The following is a 17,727-nucleotide window of genomic DNA, read 5'->3' as shown; positions in this document are numbered from 1 at the left end:
AAGTCCAATTAGTAACCCAAACTAGAATAATGTGCAAAAAGGGGAGGTCAGGTTGCTAAATAACGTCCGTTATTTTAGACTCAAAATGACGGACGTCATTTTAAATGGAGGTGAAAACACATTGTGTGAACATAGCCAGAGAAAGATATGAAATTCATAGATCAAAAGATTAAAAAGTATAAAGATAACAGATGAACCAACATAATCTATTAGGTAGATGATGATGATGATTTTACAGCAGCTTTACCCAGTTTTATTATTTATTACAATATTGTACATTTAGTTATTATAGCTTCTTGGCTGTATGTGACTGTAAGGTTGAACCACTGGTACCTTAATCACTAGTAAAGTGCAACTATTTTTTCACTATTAGACAGTGCAGCATTCCCAGGGACAATGGTTCTAAAAAGATGAATATTTATTAATTGTATTATTACATTTACACTTACACTGTATCCCTTATCCTGTATCCAATCATTTGTAGGGCTGAAACATAAAAAAATATATTCGTTAGCATATAAGTTATCCGTAAAGGCCCTAATACACAAAGAGATTATTTTACGAATCAGCCAGCTATTGCCCCATGTAATATAGCAATGACCAGCCAAAAAGCAAGCAAACGTTCACACGTCGGCTGATCGCTGTCTTTCCTGTTTAATAATCGCTGTCAAAACAACACTCCATGCACGGACCTAGCTAATGATTTCTATGCAGCCCTGCCTGCACTGACCTAGGAGATCAGCTCCCGCTTATCCTGCACGTCAGGGCTATTTAAAACAATCTTTAGGCCATGTTCACACAATGTACTAATTTAGTTAACAACGGATGTTCTATTCACTCAAAAGAACGGCTGTTGGCAATGAAATCAGTACATTTGCATTGATTTCAATGGAACAATGTCGTGTATTAACACAGAATACAGTACGGCCGTTGTTTAACTGCGGACGTAGAAAAGAATGATTAGGTCTATTTTCTACGGCCACAGTTTTGCGAACAGGGGCCATAGAAAATAGCTTGGATTGTGGGCACACTTAAAGGTGTGCGTGTGATCCAAATAGTAATAAAAAAAATGTTCATCATGCTGATTTTGCTGCATCAGCCTGGTGAACATGCAAGACAGCAGCCGTTGTTTGACACTGCTAACAACGGCCATGTTACTACAGTGTGTGAACATAGCCTTAGAGGGCTGCAACTTTTATAAGCTGATAATATAGAGAGAGATGATATTTATAAATAGATGTAAGACAAATGTAAAATTGAAGTAGATAGATGACACAAACACACACACAGACATATATATATATATATATATATATATATATATATATATATTACTTCTTTACTTCATTGCTCTTAAATTTGGGACTTTTGTAAAAGCTCATGCCATCAAGGTATCCTTACATTTACAAGCTATAGTTCTTGTTTTTGCTTTATGTATTAAATGGTGAGTTTTTATTTTTGATGCAAACGACTATTGCTTACTTACAGAATAGGACGAATGCAAAGAACAGTCAATTATATTGAATGGTGCGCACTATCTATATGTTACAGTGATTTGAGTGACTTTTTTTGTTAATAACTTTTCCTAAAAAAAAAGATTTCTCCATTATTTAATAGTTAAGGTATTCACAAGTGCAGCACTAATAAGTTTGCTATTGGTGTCTCAGACATGTCTGCCCTGGTCACCTGCTGCTCGGAGAGAGACTGTAAGTGCCACGTAGCCTGTCACAAACGTATGATTTAAAGCACACACTTATGCAGACTTTTAGGTATGGCTGTCTGATACATTAGCGCACATATGTTCCACTTACAGATCTCTTCAGTACCACAAGAGCCTCATTACAAAAGTAGCAGTTAGTAAATCCCCGCCCCCCCTAATTTTTTTTAAAAATAAATGATAGAAGGTACATATACAATGTATACACTGATAGCTCTATAAACAGATAGATCTGCAGAGCCATATGATAGCTTGTTATCTGTATTCTGTAGGTCAGTCCAATTACAATGATACCCATATGTACATAGCTTTTTTATTATTTTACAAAAAAAAAATTTCTTTACAACAAATGTTTATATCCTGCTTAGACCGCTGTAACAATTTAATGTTTCCTTCTATGGGGCTGTTTGATGATTAATTTTTCATGCTGTGATCTGTAGTTTTCGTTGGTATGGTTTTGGTGTAGATAGGGTTTTTTTTTTACCTGTTTTAATTATATTTTTCCTAATATAAAATGCAACAAAAAGTAGCATGCAACTTTGGCATTTTATTGCTTTTATTTTAAGCCATTTACTGATTGATTTCAATAATGTTCCGCACTCCAAGATATACAATACGTCTTTTAATTGAAAATGGGAAAAGGAGAATAATTGTATTTTTTTTTTAAACTAAGTCCTCCAAAGAGATGTTTGTCAATTAAGCAACCATTAGATTGTATATATTGATCAATGCTATGCTATTATATAGCATTGATCAGAGCGTTACTCTGCTTATAGAGTCTGCCTGAATCGCCAAGTGGGCAGCACAGAGGCCTCCAGCTGCCATTAAAACTGGCCGGTACCCTCACAGTGACACTTGGGGAGAGCCGATCGATCATTGAAAGTCGCAGCTCATGTCATTAAACCAGTTAAATGCGCAAATGCTATTAATCGCCGCATTTAGAGGTTTTGGCTTAGATCAGCATGATTGATGCTGAGAGCAACCATCACTCACTGTATGTTTAGCTCATTTCATAGAATATCTTTAAATGAACAACATTATATGTCCTTAGCTAGGTGCCTCATCTGGATTCCAAGTCAGACTGGGAAGGTGGAGTACAGTGTACTACAGGCTCTGCCAAAATAACTCCCATCATCCACAGCTCTCTAGTAACATGATGGGAGTTTTCTCACTCAGCATAACATGCTTTTGGAATTATATCACTGGGAGTAGTAGTCTAAGGGCCCTTTTACACAGAAAGATTATCTGACAGATTATCTACCAAAGATTTGAAGCCAGAGCCAGGAATGGATTTGAAAAGAGTTGAAATTTCAGGCTTTCCTTTATGACCTGATTTCGGTTCATAGTCTGTTCCTGGCTTTGACTTCAAATCTTTGGCACATAATCTGTCAGGTAATCTTTCTGTGTAAATGGACCCCTAGTGACGTATATCTACTTTCCAGCCTGCTGGCTGCTTACACAGTCTATGTCTTATTCTGGCATGGTTTCCCCATTATTATAGAAGATCTCAGTCATTAAAGCATACTTGTCATTAAAAAATGACACCCCAATTTAATTATTATTTGCTGTATAAACATTTATATCATTACTAAATTTTAAAATGAGCTGTCTGGTCCTTGTTACGGTAATGCATGTATTTTGTTTTCCAACAGGTATAAGGACACACGGAAATATCCCCAATTTTTCACAATTCTACTTTGTAGAACTAGGCAAGAACACCAACATCTCGTGTAGCAAAAATTCTGATAACACTGTGGGTAACCTACAGTGGTACAAAGAGAAGAAAGATGGGGGATTAGAAGCTGTGTTCCGGAGTGCATGTCACTCACCCATGAGGGATAATAGATTTCACGTCTACTGTGAAGGTTCCTCAGTACGCACCGTAGAGATTAGAAATGTCAATAAATCTGACTCAGGAGTATATTATTGTTCTTCCTCAGGACTAGACCAAAATTTTTATATAGCTGGCACGCTAATTGTTACAGGTAAGACTCTATATTTCTATCTATCTATCTATCTATCTACAGTATCTAGCTATGTATTTACAGTATTTAGCTATCTATGTAAGGGTAGGTTCAGGCTACGTTCACACAACGATTTTTAACAGCCATTATTTGATACTCAAAATAACGGCTGATGTTTTGAGTATCAAATAACAGCCATCGTTTAACATACAGTACTTTGGCTGCCATCATTACAATGACGGCCGATGGTACATTATTCAAGTTCAGGTTGATAATGACCCTTTTTGGTGGGTCTAAATTTAAAAGGTCCATCAAATTTAATTGAAAAGACGGAGAAAAAAAAATTCTATTTATGAACAATGTAAAATAATGTCCGCTGCTTGCTAAACAGCCGCAAATCAATGATATTAACATTAATTTGGCGGCCGCTGCAAACAGCTCCCATTATTCTATGCATTGTGTGAGCTAACGGCTGTTGTTTCCATAGCCTTCAACGTAAATTATTTAAGACTGTAAACAACGGCCATTATTTTAATAAAAAAGACAGTTTGGGAGCATGGCCTCACACTGCATTTTTTTTTGTCCGTTTAAAGAATCAGTTACTTTTATTTATCTGTAAGGCTGAGACGAAAAGAAACAGATGCATTTGTGTGCATCCGTTTTGATCCGTTTTTTTCAATTACTTCCATTATAAAAAAAAAAGAATCAAAACGGATTTGTTTTTTTTAATGGACACAAAAATGAGGTAGACTACGTTTATGTGTACGGTTAAAAAAAAATGGATCCTTTTTTTAAATAATGGAAGTCAATAGTAAACCAGAAAAACACAAATGCATCAGTTTTTCATCCGTTTTTTGGAGAAAGAAAAAGACGGATAAAAAAAGAAACGCATAGGAAAAACGTAGTGTGAACCCAGCCTTAGGCTATGTTCACACAATGAAATATTCTAGTGTAAGAACTCAACCTAACAGTACTGGGAGGTGTACAGCGAGTGCACTACTTGGTTGGCACCAAGAACCAGCAAATTTGAGTAATAGAAGTAGTAGGTTCTCTAGCGTAACTCCCCTTAAATTATCCAAGTTAATATGTATAGTCTTAGATATATATCGTTTCTGGTTATATCATAAATGAGTGATTATAATAAGTCAAAATTGTGTATAGAGATAAATAATTTTTATATTCATAAGATGAAACAAATAAAAAATAAAATTAACCAGTGAAGAATACAAGCAAAATTAAAAAACACACCTGTATCAAGATTCATAAGGCTCTATAGACATATATATCAGTATATATCTTCATAGTATGATAATCACAGAAGTATATATATTAAAATTCTTAGTGTAAAACACATATAAAAAACATAGCAAAGCTTGAAGGATGTTTCATTAAAAAAAAAAAAGTATCTTTGTGTAGTATATTTCATAAACGACTATTTTTCATAAACGATTATAGCAGTACAATCTTGTCCATATGCGACTCTGCAGGGCCCTTGCAGGTCGCAGTGGTTTGTAGTCACTGTGTAGTCACATCGTTTATAAAAAATAGTCGTTTATGAAATATACTACACAAAGATACTTTTTTTTTTTTTTTAATGAAACATCCTTTAAGCTTTGCTATGTTTTTTATATGTGTTTTACACTAAGAATTTTAATATATATACTCCTGTGATCATCATACTATGAATATATATACTGATATATATGCCTATAGAGCCTTATGAATCTTGATACAGGTGTGTTTTTTAATTTTGCTTGTATTCTTCACTGGTTAATTTTATTTTTTATTTGTTTCATCTTACGAATATAAAAATTATTTATCTGTATACACAATTTTGACTTATTATAATCACTCATTTATGATATAACCAGAAACGATATATATCTAAGACTATACATATTAACTTGGATAATTTAAGGGGAGTTACGCTAGAGAGCCTACTACTTCTATTACTCATATGTTCACACAATGTCAAAAATAAAGAAAACGTCCGTATTTGCCGCAATTTAACTGACTGCAATGGCAATGCATTGAAGTCAATGGGAAGACGGACGTTCAATGCACACGATACGTTGTATAACGGACGTTTTTATCGCGGACGTCAAAATAAGTATTATCATCCTTATTTTCGGACGTCTTTTGCAAACAGCGGACGATTTTTAGTGTTCACACACAGTTTTTCTTTTTCCACCGCTCTTTCTCCGTTTTTACTATTAACTTCAATGGACTTTTCAATTAAGCCACACCCAAAGGCCAATTAGTAACCCCAAACTAGAATAATGTACAAACACCAGTCATTGCACTAAGAGGAGGCCAGACAGCTAAATGACGTCCGTTATTTTAGACTCAAAATAACGGACATCATTTTTAACGGAGCAGAAAAAACGTTGTGTGAACATAGCCATGCAGTAAAAATATTTTAATCACATTATCATTACTGTGGGGACCATAGAATACTTTTCTTATGCATCTCTAAGTAAAAAATAACTTTCGTCCTACAATACAGTAGCTGCAGAATGCGGACAGTTATGAAAGCAAGCAGAAGGGCTGGAATGGCATGATATTGTGGAAATACAGAGTATAACATGGAAATAGAGTAGTGTTACAGTGTACTGTACAAGTGATTGAGAAGGAGGGGGCACAAAAATGTATATAAAAAAATAGTTATCCCCCCACCCCATAAAAATTCTAATAAGTTCATCATTGAAAGGAAAACTACAAAACAAAAACGTCATTGGTACCAAGGTACGTTTCTGAACTATTAAAATATAATGCTATTTATCTCACACAGTAAATGTTATAAATGTAAAGAAATAAATAAAAAGTGCCATCATTTTGGGTTTTAGGCCACTGAACATGACCATGATGTCAACACGATTTGTAATTTCCACAAATCATGGAATAAAATGCACTCAAATATTTCCATCTCTAATAAAATAGTACAATGAAAATAGGAGTTTCAGTAATACAAAAAAAAAAACCACAACACAGCTCTGTAGATTAAAAAATACAGGGTCAAAACATTGCAGTGCGAATTTTTTAAAATAACTTTTTATTTATTTATTAGTAGTACAGTAAAGCAAAAACAGTGTAAATGTGGTATATTTGTGATTGTACTGACCAGCACAGTCTAGTTAACATTTACCACATGGTGCTTTTTTGTTTGTTTTGCAGTATATTATGTTGTCATGGTAAATATTGTTACTAATACAATCATTCAGCAAACCTGCCTCCTCCTGATTTCCCTCCCATTGTTGACAGCTCGTTTTCTAGGTTACCGACCACAACTCTGTTCTAAAAGCAGTGGTCTGATGGGTGTATATATAGCTACAGTATATATATATATATATATATATATATATATAATACAGTATATATACAAAATATCTCTATACTTCTACATTAAAGCTATACACACACCCACTAGACCACTGCTTTTAGAGCAGAGTGATGGTCAGTAAGCTAGACAATGAGATGACAACAGGAGGCTAAGAACAGCATATCAAGAGAAGGAGGCAAGTTTGCTAAAATATTTCAGTTGAAATGGGAATACCACTTTAATTTTCATCTTTGGGGGTCAAGGGAAAAAAAAGGAATAGCGGAGTTTTTTTTTCCTATGGATTTAAATTATGCCCCTTAAAGTGTCACTGTCATAGAGACTTGTCATAGTTTTAATCGGTCCAGGGGTGTTTAGACCTGTTCCGATCGGAAAAACGAGCCACAGCATGTCCTCTTCCCATTCTGGAGTCTTCTTACACTGAGCAGGGAGAGGACGCCTTGCAGTGCGGTCCTCTTCCCACTCGTTCTCCCGATCGGTACAGGTGTGAACACTCTGACCAATTAAAACTTTGGACATGTCTCTATGATATACCCAAACAGTCAGAGATCCAACAGCACCTATTGTGAAGATTTCCGCTGATGGCCACTCAGAGATATAGGCAGATGCATGCTAGTGAGACCCACAATCCTTCAGGTGGGCACTCAAAACTTGCAAACATAGGAAGATCAAACAGCATCCAAGATGAAAATCAATCCAATTTATTGATACATCAAGGTACAAACAGAGCAAAATTTGTCAAGCATGTAGTTAGGTGAACCAGGGTGCCTTACCGCACCAGGGTTGTGGTACCTTATCTTTGCACATTTGTACCCTGTTTGTTAACCTAATTACATGCTTGAGGGTCAAAACTTTGCTCTGTTTGTACCTTGATGTATCAATAAATTGGATTGATTTTCATCTTGGATGCTGTTGGGCCTTCCTATGTTTGCATGTCTGTATGACAAAAGTTTTTTGAAATGACAGGTACACTTTTAAATAACTTTAATCTTTTTCTTAGAGAAAAACCCAACAAAGCCTACCTTGTCAATACTTGAATCAGTAAACGACTATCAAGGAGACATGAAGTCAGCCATCTTAATGTGTGTGGCAGTTAACTGGACAAAACAATGGAATTCAATTAAATGGACCTTGAATGAGACAGAGAAAGATGGCGTGACCACTCTTGACTCAGATGGGATCTTAAGAAGCTTACTTGTCATGCCCGCACCTATTCAATATACAGGAATTACATGCTACATAAAGGAGCACAACACTGGTGAACCCATCTTCTTCAATTTCACAACAGAATCGGATGGTAAGTAAGGGTCTAACTGCTTACAAGGTATCATAAATATCCCATATAGAACACTTATAAGATCAAAGTCTAAGGTGGGAACACCTCTGCAATGTGTGGTGAATTGAAATTAACAGTGAGTAACTTTTTGGGCCGAAAGCAACAATTTTTTTGTTAATATATTTACTGTAAAACCGCCTTACAAATGCACTCCTCAATGTTGAAGCTGCAAGCTGCAATATGATGCAGATCAAATAATTATCAGGTGATGCAAAGATAAGCACTAAGCTTCAATATGCGGCTTGTGTGAGAGGCGTCAATGGTATAGAAGCCAGACCGTAAGCAAAGTTTTCAGACATGTGAAATCTCAGAAATCAATTTAATATGAAATAATAGGTGACTCCTTCTCCTCAATTCACACACTAAGGGTACGTGCACACTGCGGAATTGCGATGGATAACCTGTTGCGCATTCCGCAGCTCGCACCCAACGGCGGACTGATGCGGGTGCGCGCCTCCGCCCGTGTCATAGACTCCAGTCTATGCGCAGGTGGATTCCGCCGTCCATCCAAAGAATGAACACGTTCATTCTTTGGACGGACGACGAAATTCACTCGTGCATAGAGTGGAGTCTATGACACGGGCGGAGGCGCGTGTGCCCGCATCAGTCCGCCGGTGGATGCCATTTGGACGTCTTGCTCAGCCAATTAGTCCGCTGCCCCGCCCCCTCACTGATTGGCTGAGCGGGACGTCCAGACACAAGCCAGAGCGTGGACTGGTAAGGTATGTACAGGGCTGGGGCAATTAAGTGGCTGCCTTTTACATACTTGCAGCAGGATGACAATTCCGCTGGGAGTATGTAATCTCATTAAAAGTGACAGTGAAAAGATTTGCAGCGGATGCGTTATGTGTGAGCCCACCCTAAAAGGCCATTCACATGTCTGCAATATACGGTCCATGCACGGACCATAAATTGCACCGGTGTGAATGGCCCCTAACAGTTTACTACATGCCTAGGTGTCACAGCTACGACAGCATCCGGTGCTCCGGGCCGCCACACCTGCTCCCCACACTCTCCCAACTCTTCTGTTCAGGCAAACACCGATGCCCATAAACCTAAGTAGGATCTCCCAAAATCAATGACAAGTGATATATTCAAAAATCCAAAATTTTATTATCCAGACAGCAGCACTATAAATCTACCAAAGTAACAGCACAATGGCTGACAATAGCAGCAATGTTGTAAAGAATAGCAGCTAAATACTCTTGAACATACCCCTGACAGATTAGATAGAAATCTCCATGTCCCAAAATCATACTTTAAAGGTGATATATAAACCACCTTCCCTATGCATACTTACCCAGTGGCTTTATGTCCCAGCTCCTACACTCACCACTCCAACGCGTTTCACTACCACTTTCTCCAGGAGTGGCCAGGTTCCGGCACCACCCCGTTTGGGCCCTCAGAGTGCCTTGCCGGCATGTGCGCCCCAGTCAGCTCACGGCAATTTAAAGGGACAGTACGTCCCTAATTAGATGTTGGACCAATCACCTCCCCTATAAATCAGCACCTGTCCTGATATTCCCTGTTGGAGCCTCTGCATGCTTTCCATAGTGTGTGGTCCCAGCTCTCCCCTGATTCCTGCCCTGTGTGTGCTATCTTGGTTCCAGCTGTGAGTCCTGCTGTGTTCCTGCCTGCCTATGTGTCTCCAGCTGCCCCTCACCCGCCGCTGCTAGCAAGCCAAGCCAAGGGTAGCGACCTGGGGGTCAGCTGCAGTAAGTCCATCCCACCTTGGGGTGGGCGCTGGGGAAGACTTTGCATCCTGATGTGGCTTAGGCCATCTCTAGCGGTGGTACAGCGGCTCCACAACTCCAGTCATTATAATCAGCATTGTTTAACTTTGGGTATCCCATGGATCATCAGATTACAAGAAATGTGTATAGTGATCTTTCTGTCCTGTGAGTGAAATTAGACATTGCATAGCAAGCCTAGGGTGTCGCACAGTGACTACACAAACTATCAAAGGGTGTTCCAATGACCTCACAATACTGAAGTCATAGGCTATCATGGCGCAGGGCAAGATGGCAATGGAGGCTAGAATGGTGGTCTATGCTTTTCAGCCATGAGTCCTGTTTTATCTTGGATGCAGTAATAGCCAGAGATTGGTTTAAAGAGCATGTGGGTAATGCCATGAGGCAAAATCACATCGAATCTAGTCTGAGGATTATGGTATGGGCTAGCATAATGTATGGTAGCCAGACCCTTCTAGTCTTCATTCCGCTGGCAGCATGGAGTTATATTAATTTAATCAAGGAACAGGTGTTGCAGATTCAATGTTAAGGAGTAGTTCTAATAAGTATAATTAATGATAAAATAAGTAGTTCTGATAAGATATAATTTTATGTATATTCTGCCAATGTAGAACTATGGGTCTCCATGCTCATAGACTATAAATAAATCTTGTGTAGTTTGTTATTAGAAGTTCTGCATATTCTAGTCATTTAGGAGCACCAATAACCGTGATGTTTATGTTGATGATCAGCTGTTATCTGTTTGTTTCAGATCAGACATCCGGCAGTGACTGCTATATTGTGCTGTATGTGGGATTACCTATCCTTATCTCTATCCCCCTTATACATCAGATTATTCTTGCTTTCCGACGAAGAACTTTGTCTAAAGACACCCCTCATCCAGACACGCACCAGGGTATGTCTTATGAAAATGTGTGCAGGGAACCTCGAGCTAGATAATGGTCTTCTTAAGCTTCTCAGGCTAATTTAAAGCGTCCATTTTGAAGTATCCTGTTTGGAAATGATATAATGATTATGGGGGATTCCTTTATTACATCCTCCGCCATAAGGCATAAGCAGCTATATAGAGTATGGACACAGCATGCTCATGTTTTACATAGACAGTCCAAGGGTTGTACTGTGAACTATGCAATACTTCATTTCTTCTGTAGTGGCACTGCCGGAAAATGAAATAAATGTTGCCAGGTTTCTCCATAGATTACAATTAATTACAATGTTAGGGACGCCTTCAGTGGCACAATCTGTGCTTAATGGTGTAGAACTCTTTGTACAAGGAGACACCAGTTCCTTTAAGTCATTTTAAGTCACTTAAAATAGTGACTACCAAGTCACTGTTCCACCCAAAGCAGTGTCCTCTCTTACCAAAATGCACAACCCTCCAGGCAAACCACCACACAAATACTGTACATAGTCCAGCATTAACCCCAATAACAGTATAGTGCAGTTACATCCAGTGACTCACAGGTGACTTATTCTATTTTAACTTTTCTTCTCCATTCAGTCCGGGCCATCATGAAGACTTCTGTTAGCCTGGACTTGTCCCCGCAGCATCTATCAGACAAACATCTAAGGCTCCACACTTTTCCAGAACCCTCCTCACCCCTATACAGTACCCTATCCATAGCGTCCCAACATGAATAGGTCCCCCTATCTGACACCCACACAGTAACTAGCCCCTTCTCTTCCTCCATACTGTAAATACTTCCCTTTTGCCCTGACACTTAATGAGATCCCTTTACCTCAACACTATTATAACCCCCCTCCTGTGTCCCCATGTAGTCAATATCACCTTAGCTTGTCTCCTCATGTAGTCATAATCCTCCCTCCTGTCTCCCTACATAGTCATAATCCCCCAACATTTGTCCACATGTAGTCATAATCCCCCTGTAGTTTCCCTTCTGTGTCGCCCTCCTGTTCCCCTATAGTCTCCATCCTGTTCCCCTATAGTCTCCATCCTGTGTCCTCATAACCCCCCGTAGTTCCCCAGCTCTGTCCCCCTGTAGTCCCTCTCCTGTGCCCTCCTAATCCCCCTGTAGTCCCCGTTGCTGTATCCCCCTATAGACTCCCTCCTGTTTCCTCATAATCCCCCTGTAGTTAACCTGCTGTGTTCCCCTCCTGTAACCTCAAAATCCCCCTTTAGTTTCCCTGCTTTGACCCCCTGTAGTCTCCCTTCTGTGTCCTCCTAATCCCCCTGTAGTTTCCTTGCTGCGAACCCCTGTAGTCCCCCTCCTGTGTCCTCCTAATCCCCCTGTAGTTCCCCTACTGTGTCCACCTCCTGTGTTCTCCTAATCCCCCTGTAGTTCCCCTTCTGTGTCCACCTCCTGTGTTCTCCTGTGTTTGCTCCCTGCTCTGAGCCTTCTGACACCTGCTCCCTTTATAAGGACACAGACACAGCTGACAGCAGGGGAACCAGTACAGTGAAGGAGCAGGGAGTCCGGCATCAGACTGGAGTCCCTGCTTCTGCACGCATATTCAATCAGGGGGTAGGCTATTAGCGTAGCACGCCACGGAATATGCATACAAGAACAGTCAGTCTCTGCTCCTGTAGTAAGTGGCCATGCATTTAATATATGCAAACCATCCCCTCAAGGGTCCTATCATCTGCCGCCGGAGGCGAAGTCTTCACTTCACCTCATGGCAGATGCGGCCCTGTTTGTTTGCAATTAATACCAACCTACAGTCCATCAATATTGGCCATTTTTCTTCCCCATGAATTATATGCTAATAAATGTTTGGTCACATGATTTTTCTTCTATTATTTCAGAACGTCGTGTGAGATTTCGTCCTGAAGATGAATCGGTAAGTATCAAAGTATTGTAGTGCAATGGTGTACAATCTGCAGTCACCCAGCTGTTGCAGAACTACAATTCCCTTCATGTTTGGAAATCAATTTGCAGCAGGAGGGCAGCAGGTTGTATGCCACTGCATTAGTGCATAAATTAACCCTTAAATGCAGAACACGTAAGTACCCTGCCATCTGGGTCGGCTCATCTGTGCAGCATGCAGTACAGTACATGCACAACATTGACATCTGCAGTAACGGCCAAGGTCAGCGATTCATCTCATTTTGGACCAAATAACCCTTTTTATTAAAATACGCAATACAGCCTGCTTGGGCTGTAAAAGAACAAACTGTGCCATCCTCACCCCTCTGATTCAGCATCGCTGCAAAATTTCATACTGAAACATAAGCTGTTAATAGCAAAGGAGCCTGACTGCGTTTGATATTACCCGTGCCTCAAGCATCATAAATCTCTGGACAAACACTACAGTGTTCCTCTGCTCACATGTGCAGCCTCTCAATACAGCTTCTTCCCCCATAGACATGGAACATGCTGGTAGGAGGGATATGGGGGTCGCAGAGGTTGAACCTTTAATGAGATAGGATTTATGATTTTTCTGGTGAGAAGTAGTTTTAGCTGAAATCCTCTTACCACTGTTGTGTAAACTAATGGTATTTGTTATACTTTTTTTTCCCTCTATGTAATTTATTATTAATTCCGTTATTTTTTAGGTGACCTATGCTGCAGTAAAGTCATGATTCATCAGGCAACTGTCTCTTTTGTGGCCGACCAACCTTATCTACTTCACATCTTGTCCATTGTATTCAAACTTGTTTTTTTTTTATCAATTTTCCTCTTAACTTTTCATCTTTATCCTCCATCTTCCATCGGGATCTCTAACTTATGTTTAGCTGTTAGGCCCATAAGTTCACCCACAGTGCTATATATGTGTACTGGTATATATAGGTCATAAAGAAAAGACTGAGATTTCTCCTCTTTTCAAATCCATTCCTGGCTTTGGCTTCAAAAATCTGCCAAATCTCTCTGCAGAAACTCACCATTAGAAATGGTCCACTTTTTAACATTATATTGGTTATAGGCCCAAATTATTTTATATTTTAATATATCTCTGAAGTGATCAGAACCAAACTTTAGTCATTGCACTAGGTAAACAAAAATATTCTCGTTTCCAATCTATATGGGATCCCTGGATACAATCCCCTTTTTGTGTTTCCTTTTAAAAGTCCTCTAATTCTGTTTATTTTAAGGGTACAAACACACACGGCTTATACGCTGCGTATTTACTGCTGCGATACGCAGCAGATATGCAGCAGATTAGATCTAAATAACTGAACACAGTATCAAATCTGCTGCGTATCTGCTGTGTGTGTTTGTACCCTTATGTGGGACACTTGAGCCCTTGGCCTTAACTTTTACTATTCCCTTCAGTCTCTCAGACTACTATATCCTTCCTGACTTGATGGCTTTTACACATTATTGAACTTGATAATAGTAATTTGAACACCTGTTGTTTCCTTTCTTTTGTTCTTCATGTTTCTATACTCTTTTATATTTGATATAACCAGTACAAATCTGTTATATACATTCTATATATTTTGTACACCTGCTATAATTACACTTTATTTTTGTTGTACGTTTAAAAATTTTGTGAAAATTTCAATAAAAACTATTGAACCAGAACCAAACTTTAGACTGTCACACAGACATTTTGAATGTTTAGGTCAGCCAGGTCTAAAGACCCCCCACACCCCACACCCCGTCAATAACTGATCGCCAAACGATCATCTGTTTTGTCTCCCAATCGTCCTCCCCATACACAGGAACATGTGTGCTCTCTATGGGGAGCGGGTTATCTCTCTCTCTCTCTCTGAACAAAGAGGTCAGTTGTCATTTTCCAATACAGTCAACCTCTATCATCACCGACATGATCTGTCAGTGGTTGTTCTAGGCAGCCCCATACACCTTTTACTGCCGGCCGAATCTGCAGCCTGGGGACCTTTAGTCCTGAGATCTCCTTCAATCGATAGATATAGTTTGTTGAAGCCTGGGGCTGTTTGCTTCACTCCTAGAATCAGTCAGATTGAGTGGCCAGCCATGGAAGCGTGCAGCCACACTCTTCATCTGGGTATATCTAATGATTGGAAGACTTCTTAAGGGTACAAACACACACGGCTTATACGCTGCGTATTTACTGCTGCGATACGCAGCAGATTAGATCTAAATAACTGAACACAGTATCAAATCTGCTGCGTATCTGCTGCGTATCTGCTGTGTGTGTTTGTACCCTAACACTAGAGTCAGCATGACATCTTATAAGTATATTTAACTGGCAGTAACGCTTTAGGGACTTCACGCTTTAACAAGTTCATGTTCACTTACATTCAATGAAAAAATGTCTTGGTTTTAAAATTTTTAATAAATAACAGTGCTTTGTGAAAAATGTAAAAAAAAAAAAAAGAATAAAAGGTCATAATTATTTTGTATTCTGTGCTTTTTACTATGCTTTAACGTTTTTTTTGTTATTTTTATACATTTTGTTATTGTTAAATTTCTAAACAGAGGAATCTATAAGCAAGTTAGGACATCTTAGGGTCCATTTACACAGAAAGATTATCTGACAGATTATCTGCCAAAGATTTGAATCTAAAGCCAGAAACAGACTATAAACAGAGATCAGGTCATAAGGGAAAGCCTGAGATTTTTCCTCTCTTCAAATCCATTCCTGGCTTTGGCTTCAAATCTTTGGCAGATAATCTGTCAGATAATCTTTCTGTGTAAATTGACCCTTATGCTGCGTTTACACAGAGCGATTATCGGTCGAATTTTCGCAAAAACGATCACATTGAGCGATAATCGTTCCATGTAAACACAGCAAACGATCAAGCGATGAGTGAAAAATCGTTCATTTTGATCTTTTAACATGTTCTTAAATTATCGTTCGTCGTTCGCTAAAAATTCGCAGATCGCTTCGTGTAAACAGTCTTTCAAAGATTCACCCTATATAAAAGATGGGTTTAAGCGATCTTAAAAACGATTGCAATAACGATTTTTCTTACGAATTTTCTAACGATTTATTCGTCTAAACGCTGATTGTTACGAAAACCAAATCGTTGCTACAAAATCGTTAAAAGATCAATTGGGCGAATTATCGCTTCGTGTAAACGTAGCATTAACCTGTTGATAGATTCAGTGTTCACACGTCCAGGTGTCTTCAATTGCAATTATTGAATATAAAACTAGGAAGTAGGTTTAAGAGGCCTGGCTGCTGAAAAACCCTGACTAGATTCACACTGGTCGTATACGCAGTGGATTTCACACTGCAAGTTTGCAGCGAAATCCGCTGTGGATACCTCTCCTGTTAGTGTCAATGTGATTACATACTCCCACTGCAAGTATGTAAGTTCCGGCCCCATTAACCCCCTGCCGTCGGGAAATTACTTTACCTACTTCACGCTCCGGCCGCATCTGAGGCTCCCATAGGTCCCGTGCAGCCAATCAGTGACTAAGGCAGGGTCATGTACTGATTGGCTTAGCGGGACGTGCAGACGCCGGAAGCCCCCGAAGCAAGCTGGAGTGTGGAGCAGGTAATATATGCTCTGGTCGACAGGGGGTTAAGGGGGCTGTCACTTACATACTCCCAGCGAAATGTCAATCTTGCTGCGATTATGTATTCTCATTCAAAATGACAGGCAAGGGATCCACAGCAGATTTCTCTGCAAATTCGCAGTGTGAAATCCGCTGCAGATCTGTTACGTGTGAAACTGGCCTAAAGCCCACGCCTATTAAAAAACTGCAACCCTCAAAAAATTCTCAACAGGGCTTGGGAACTGTGTATTGAGCACTGCAGCGGCAGCTGAACATGTCCGGCATACGCTTTTCTTTACCTCCGGCTCAGACAGCACATAGACTTCCTGATCAGCCCCTTGCAAGCGACTCTGGCAGCACCAGCTATTAGGAGACTCTAAGAAACATTGTGATGAGTGGACCATGTGGCGGCAACCACACTACTTTAAAGGACAGCGGCCATCTTGCCCACTTCCCTGCTCGTCCACTGGTAATGCTGTGGCCACCACACATTGCCTTAGGCCATTGGAGGGAGCTATTTCTAGTCTTAGAGGTTTATAGTGCCACTCAGAAGTAGGAGAAAAATATACATCGCTAGCAGAGAAAAGGAGTGGAGGCCATATTCTTGATTATTATCAACCACTTGCACTACTCTGCTGGGCACTTATAAAGTGTTTTTTAAAAGGACCCTTATGGTGCGTTTACACAGGCAGATTTATCTGACAGATTTTGGAAGCCAAAGCCAGGAATGGATTTGAAAAGTGGAGAAATCTCAGTCTTTCCTTTATGACCCGTTCCCTGCTTATGGTCTGTTCCTGGCTTTGGCTTCAAAAATCTGTCAGATAAATTGTAACAAAAATGCCATTCAAAAATTTGTGAGAGATTTACGAAGAGTGGACTGCTGCTGGAGTCAGGGCTTCAAAAGCAACCACATACAGACGTCTGCAGGACATGGGCTACAAGTGTTGCATTCCATGTGTCAAGCCACTACTGACCTATAAACAACGCCAGAAGCGTCTTATCTGGGCCAAGGAAAAGAAGAACTGGACTGTTGATCAGTGGTCCAAGGTGCTGATTACAGATCAAAGTAAATTTTGCATTACATTTGGAAATCATGGTCCCAGAGTCTGGAGGAAGAGTGGAGAGGCTGTACACAATCCAAGCTGCTTGAGGTCTAGTGTGAAGTTTCCACAATCAGTGATGGTTTGGGGAGCCATGTCATCTGCCGATGTAGGTTCACTGTGTTTCATCAAC

At 39.7% G+C, this 17,727-nt stretch overlaps 1 protein-coding gene across 7 annotated transcripts in view; it reads left to right on the top strand.

Annotated features, from left to right (window-relative positions):
* Window positions 1–15,057, top strand: part of LOC138770703 (uncharacterized) — a 66,860-nt gene extending 51,803 nt beyond the window's left edge. For 5 of the 7 annotated variants that reach the window (XM_069949870.1, XM_069949868.1, XM_069949869.1 and 2 more), the window contains 5 exons: window positions 3,370–3,702; window positions 8,019–8,315; window positions 10,857–11,000; window positions 12,870–12,904; window positions 13,620–15,057. In XM_069949870.1, coding sequence (XP_069805971.1) covers window positions 3,370–3,702; window positions 8,019–8,315; window positions 10,857–11,000; window positions 12,870–12,904; window positions 13,620–13,646 — 836 coding nt within the window. In that variant the 3' untranslated portion in view covers window positions 13,647–15,057. The remainder of the gene's footprint in view (window positions 1–3,369; window positions 3,703–8,018; window positions 8,316–10,856; window positions 11,001–12,869; window positions 12,905–13,619) is intronic. The other 2 variants (XM_069949871.1, XM_069949874.1) reach the window with 1 other exon arrangement.
* Window positions 15,058–17,727: the final 2,670 nt, after the last annotated feature.

Source organism: Dendropsophus ebraccatus, chromosome 13 (assembly GCF_027789765.1).
Source record: "Dendropsophus ebraccatus isolate aDenEbr1 chromosome 13, aDenEbr1.pat, whole genome shotgun sequence".
Taxonomy (NCBI): Eukaryota; Metazoa; Chordata; class Amphibia; order Anura; family Hylidae; genus Dendropsophus; species Dendropsophus ebraccatus.
Note: the sequence above shows the minus strand (reverse complement) of the source record. Positions and strands in the feature narration are given on the sequence as shown.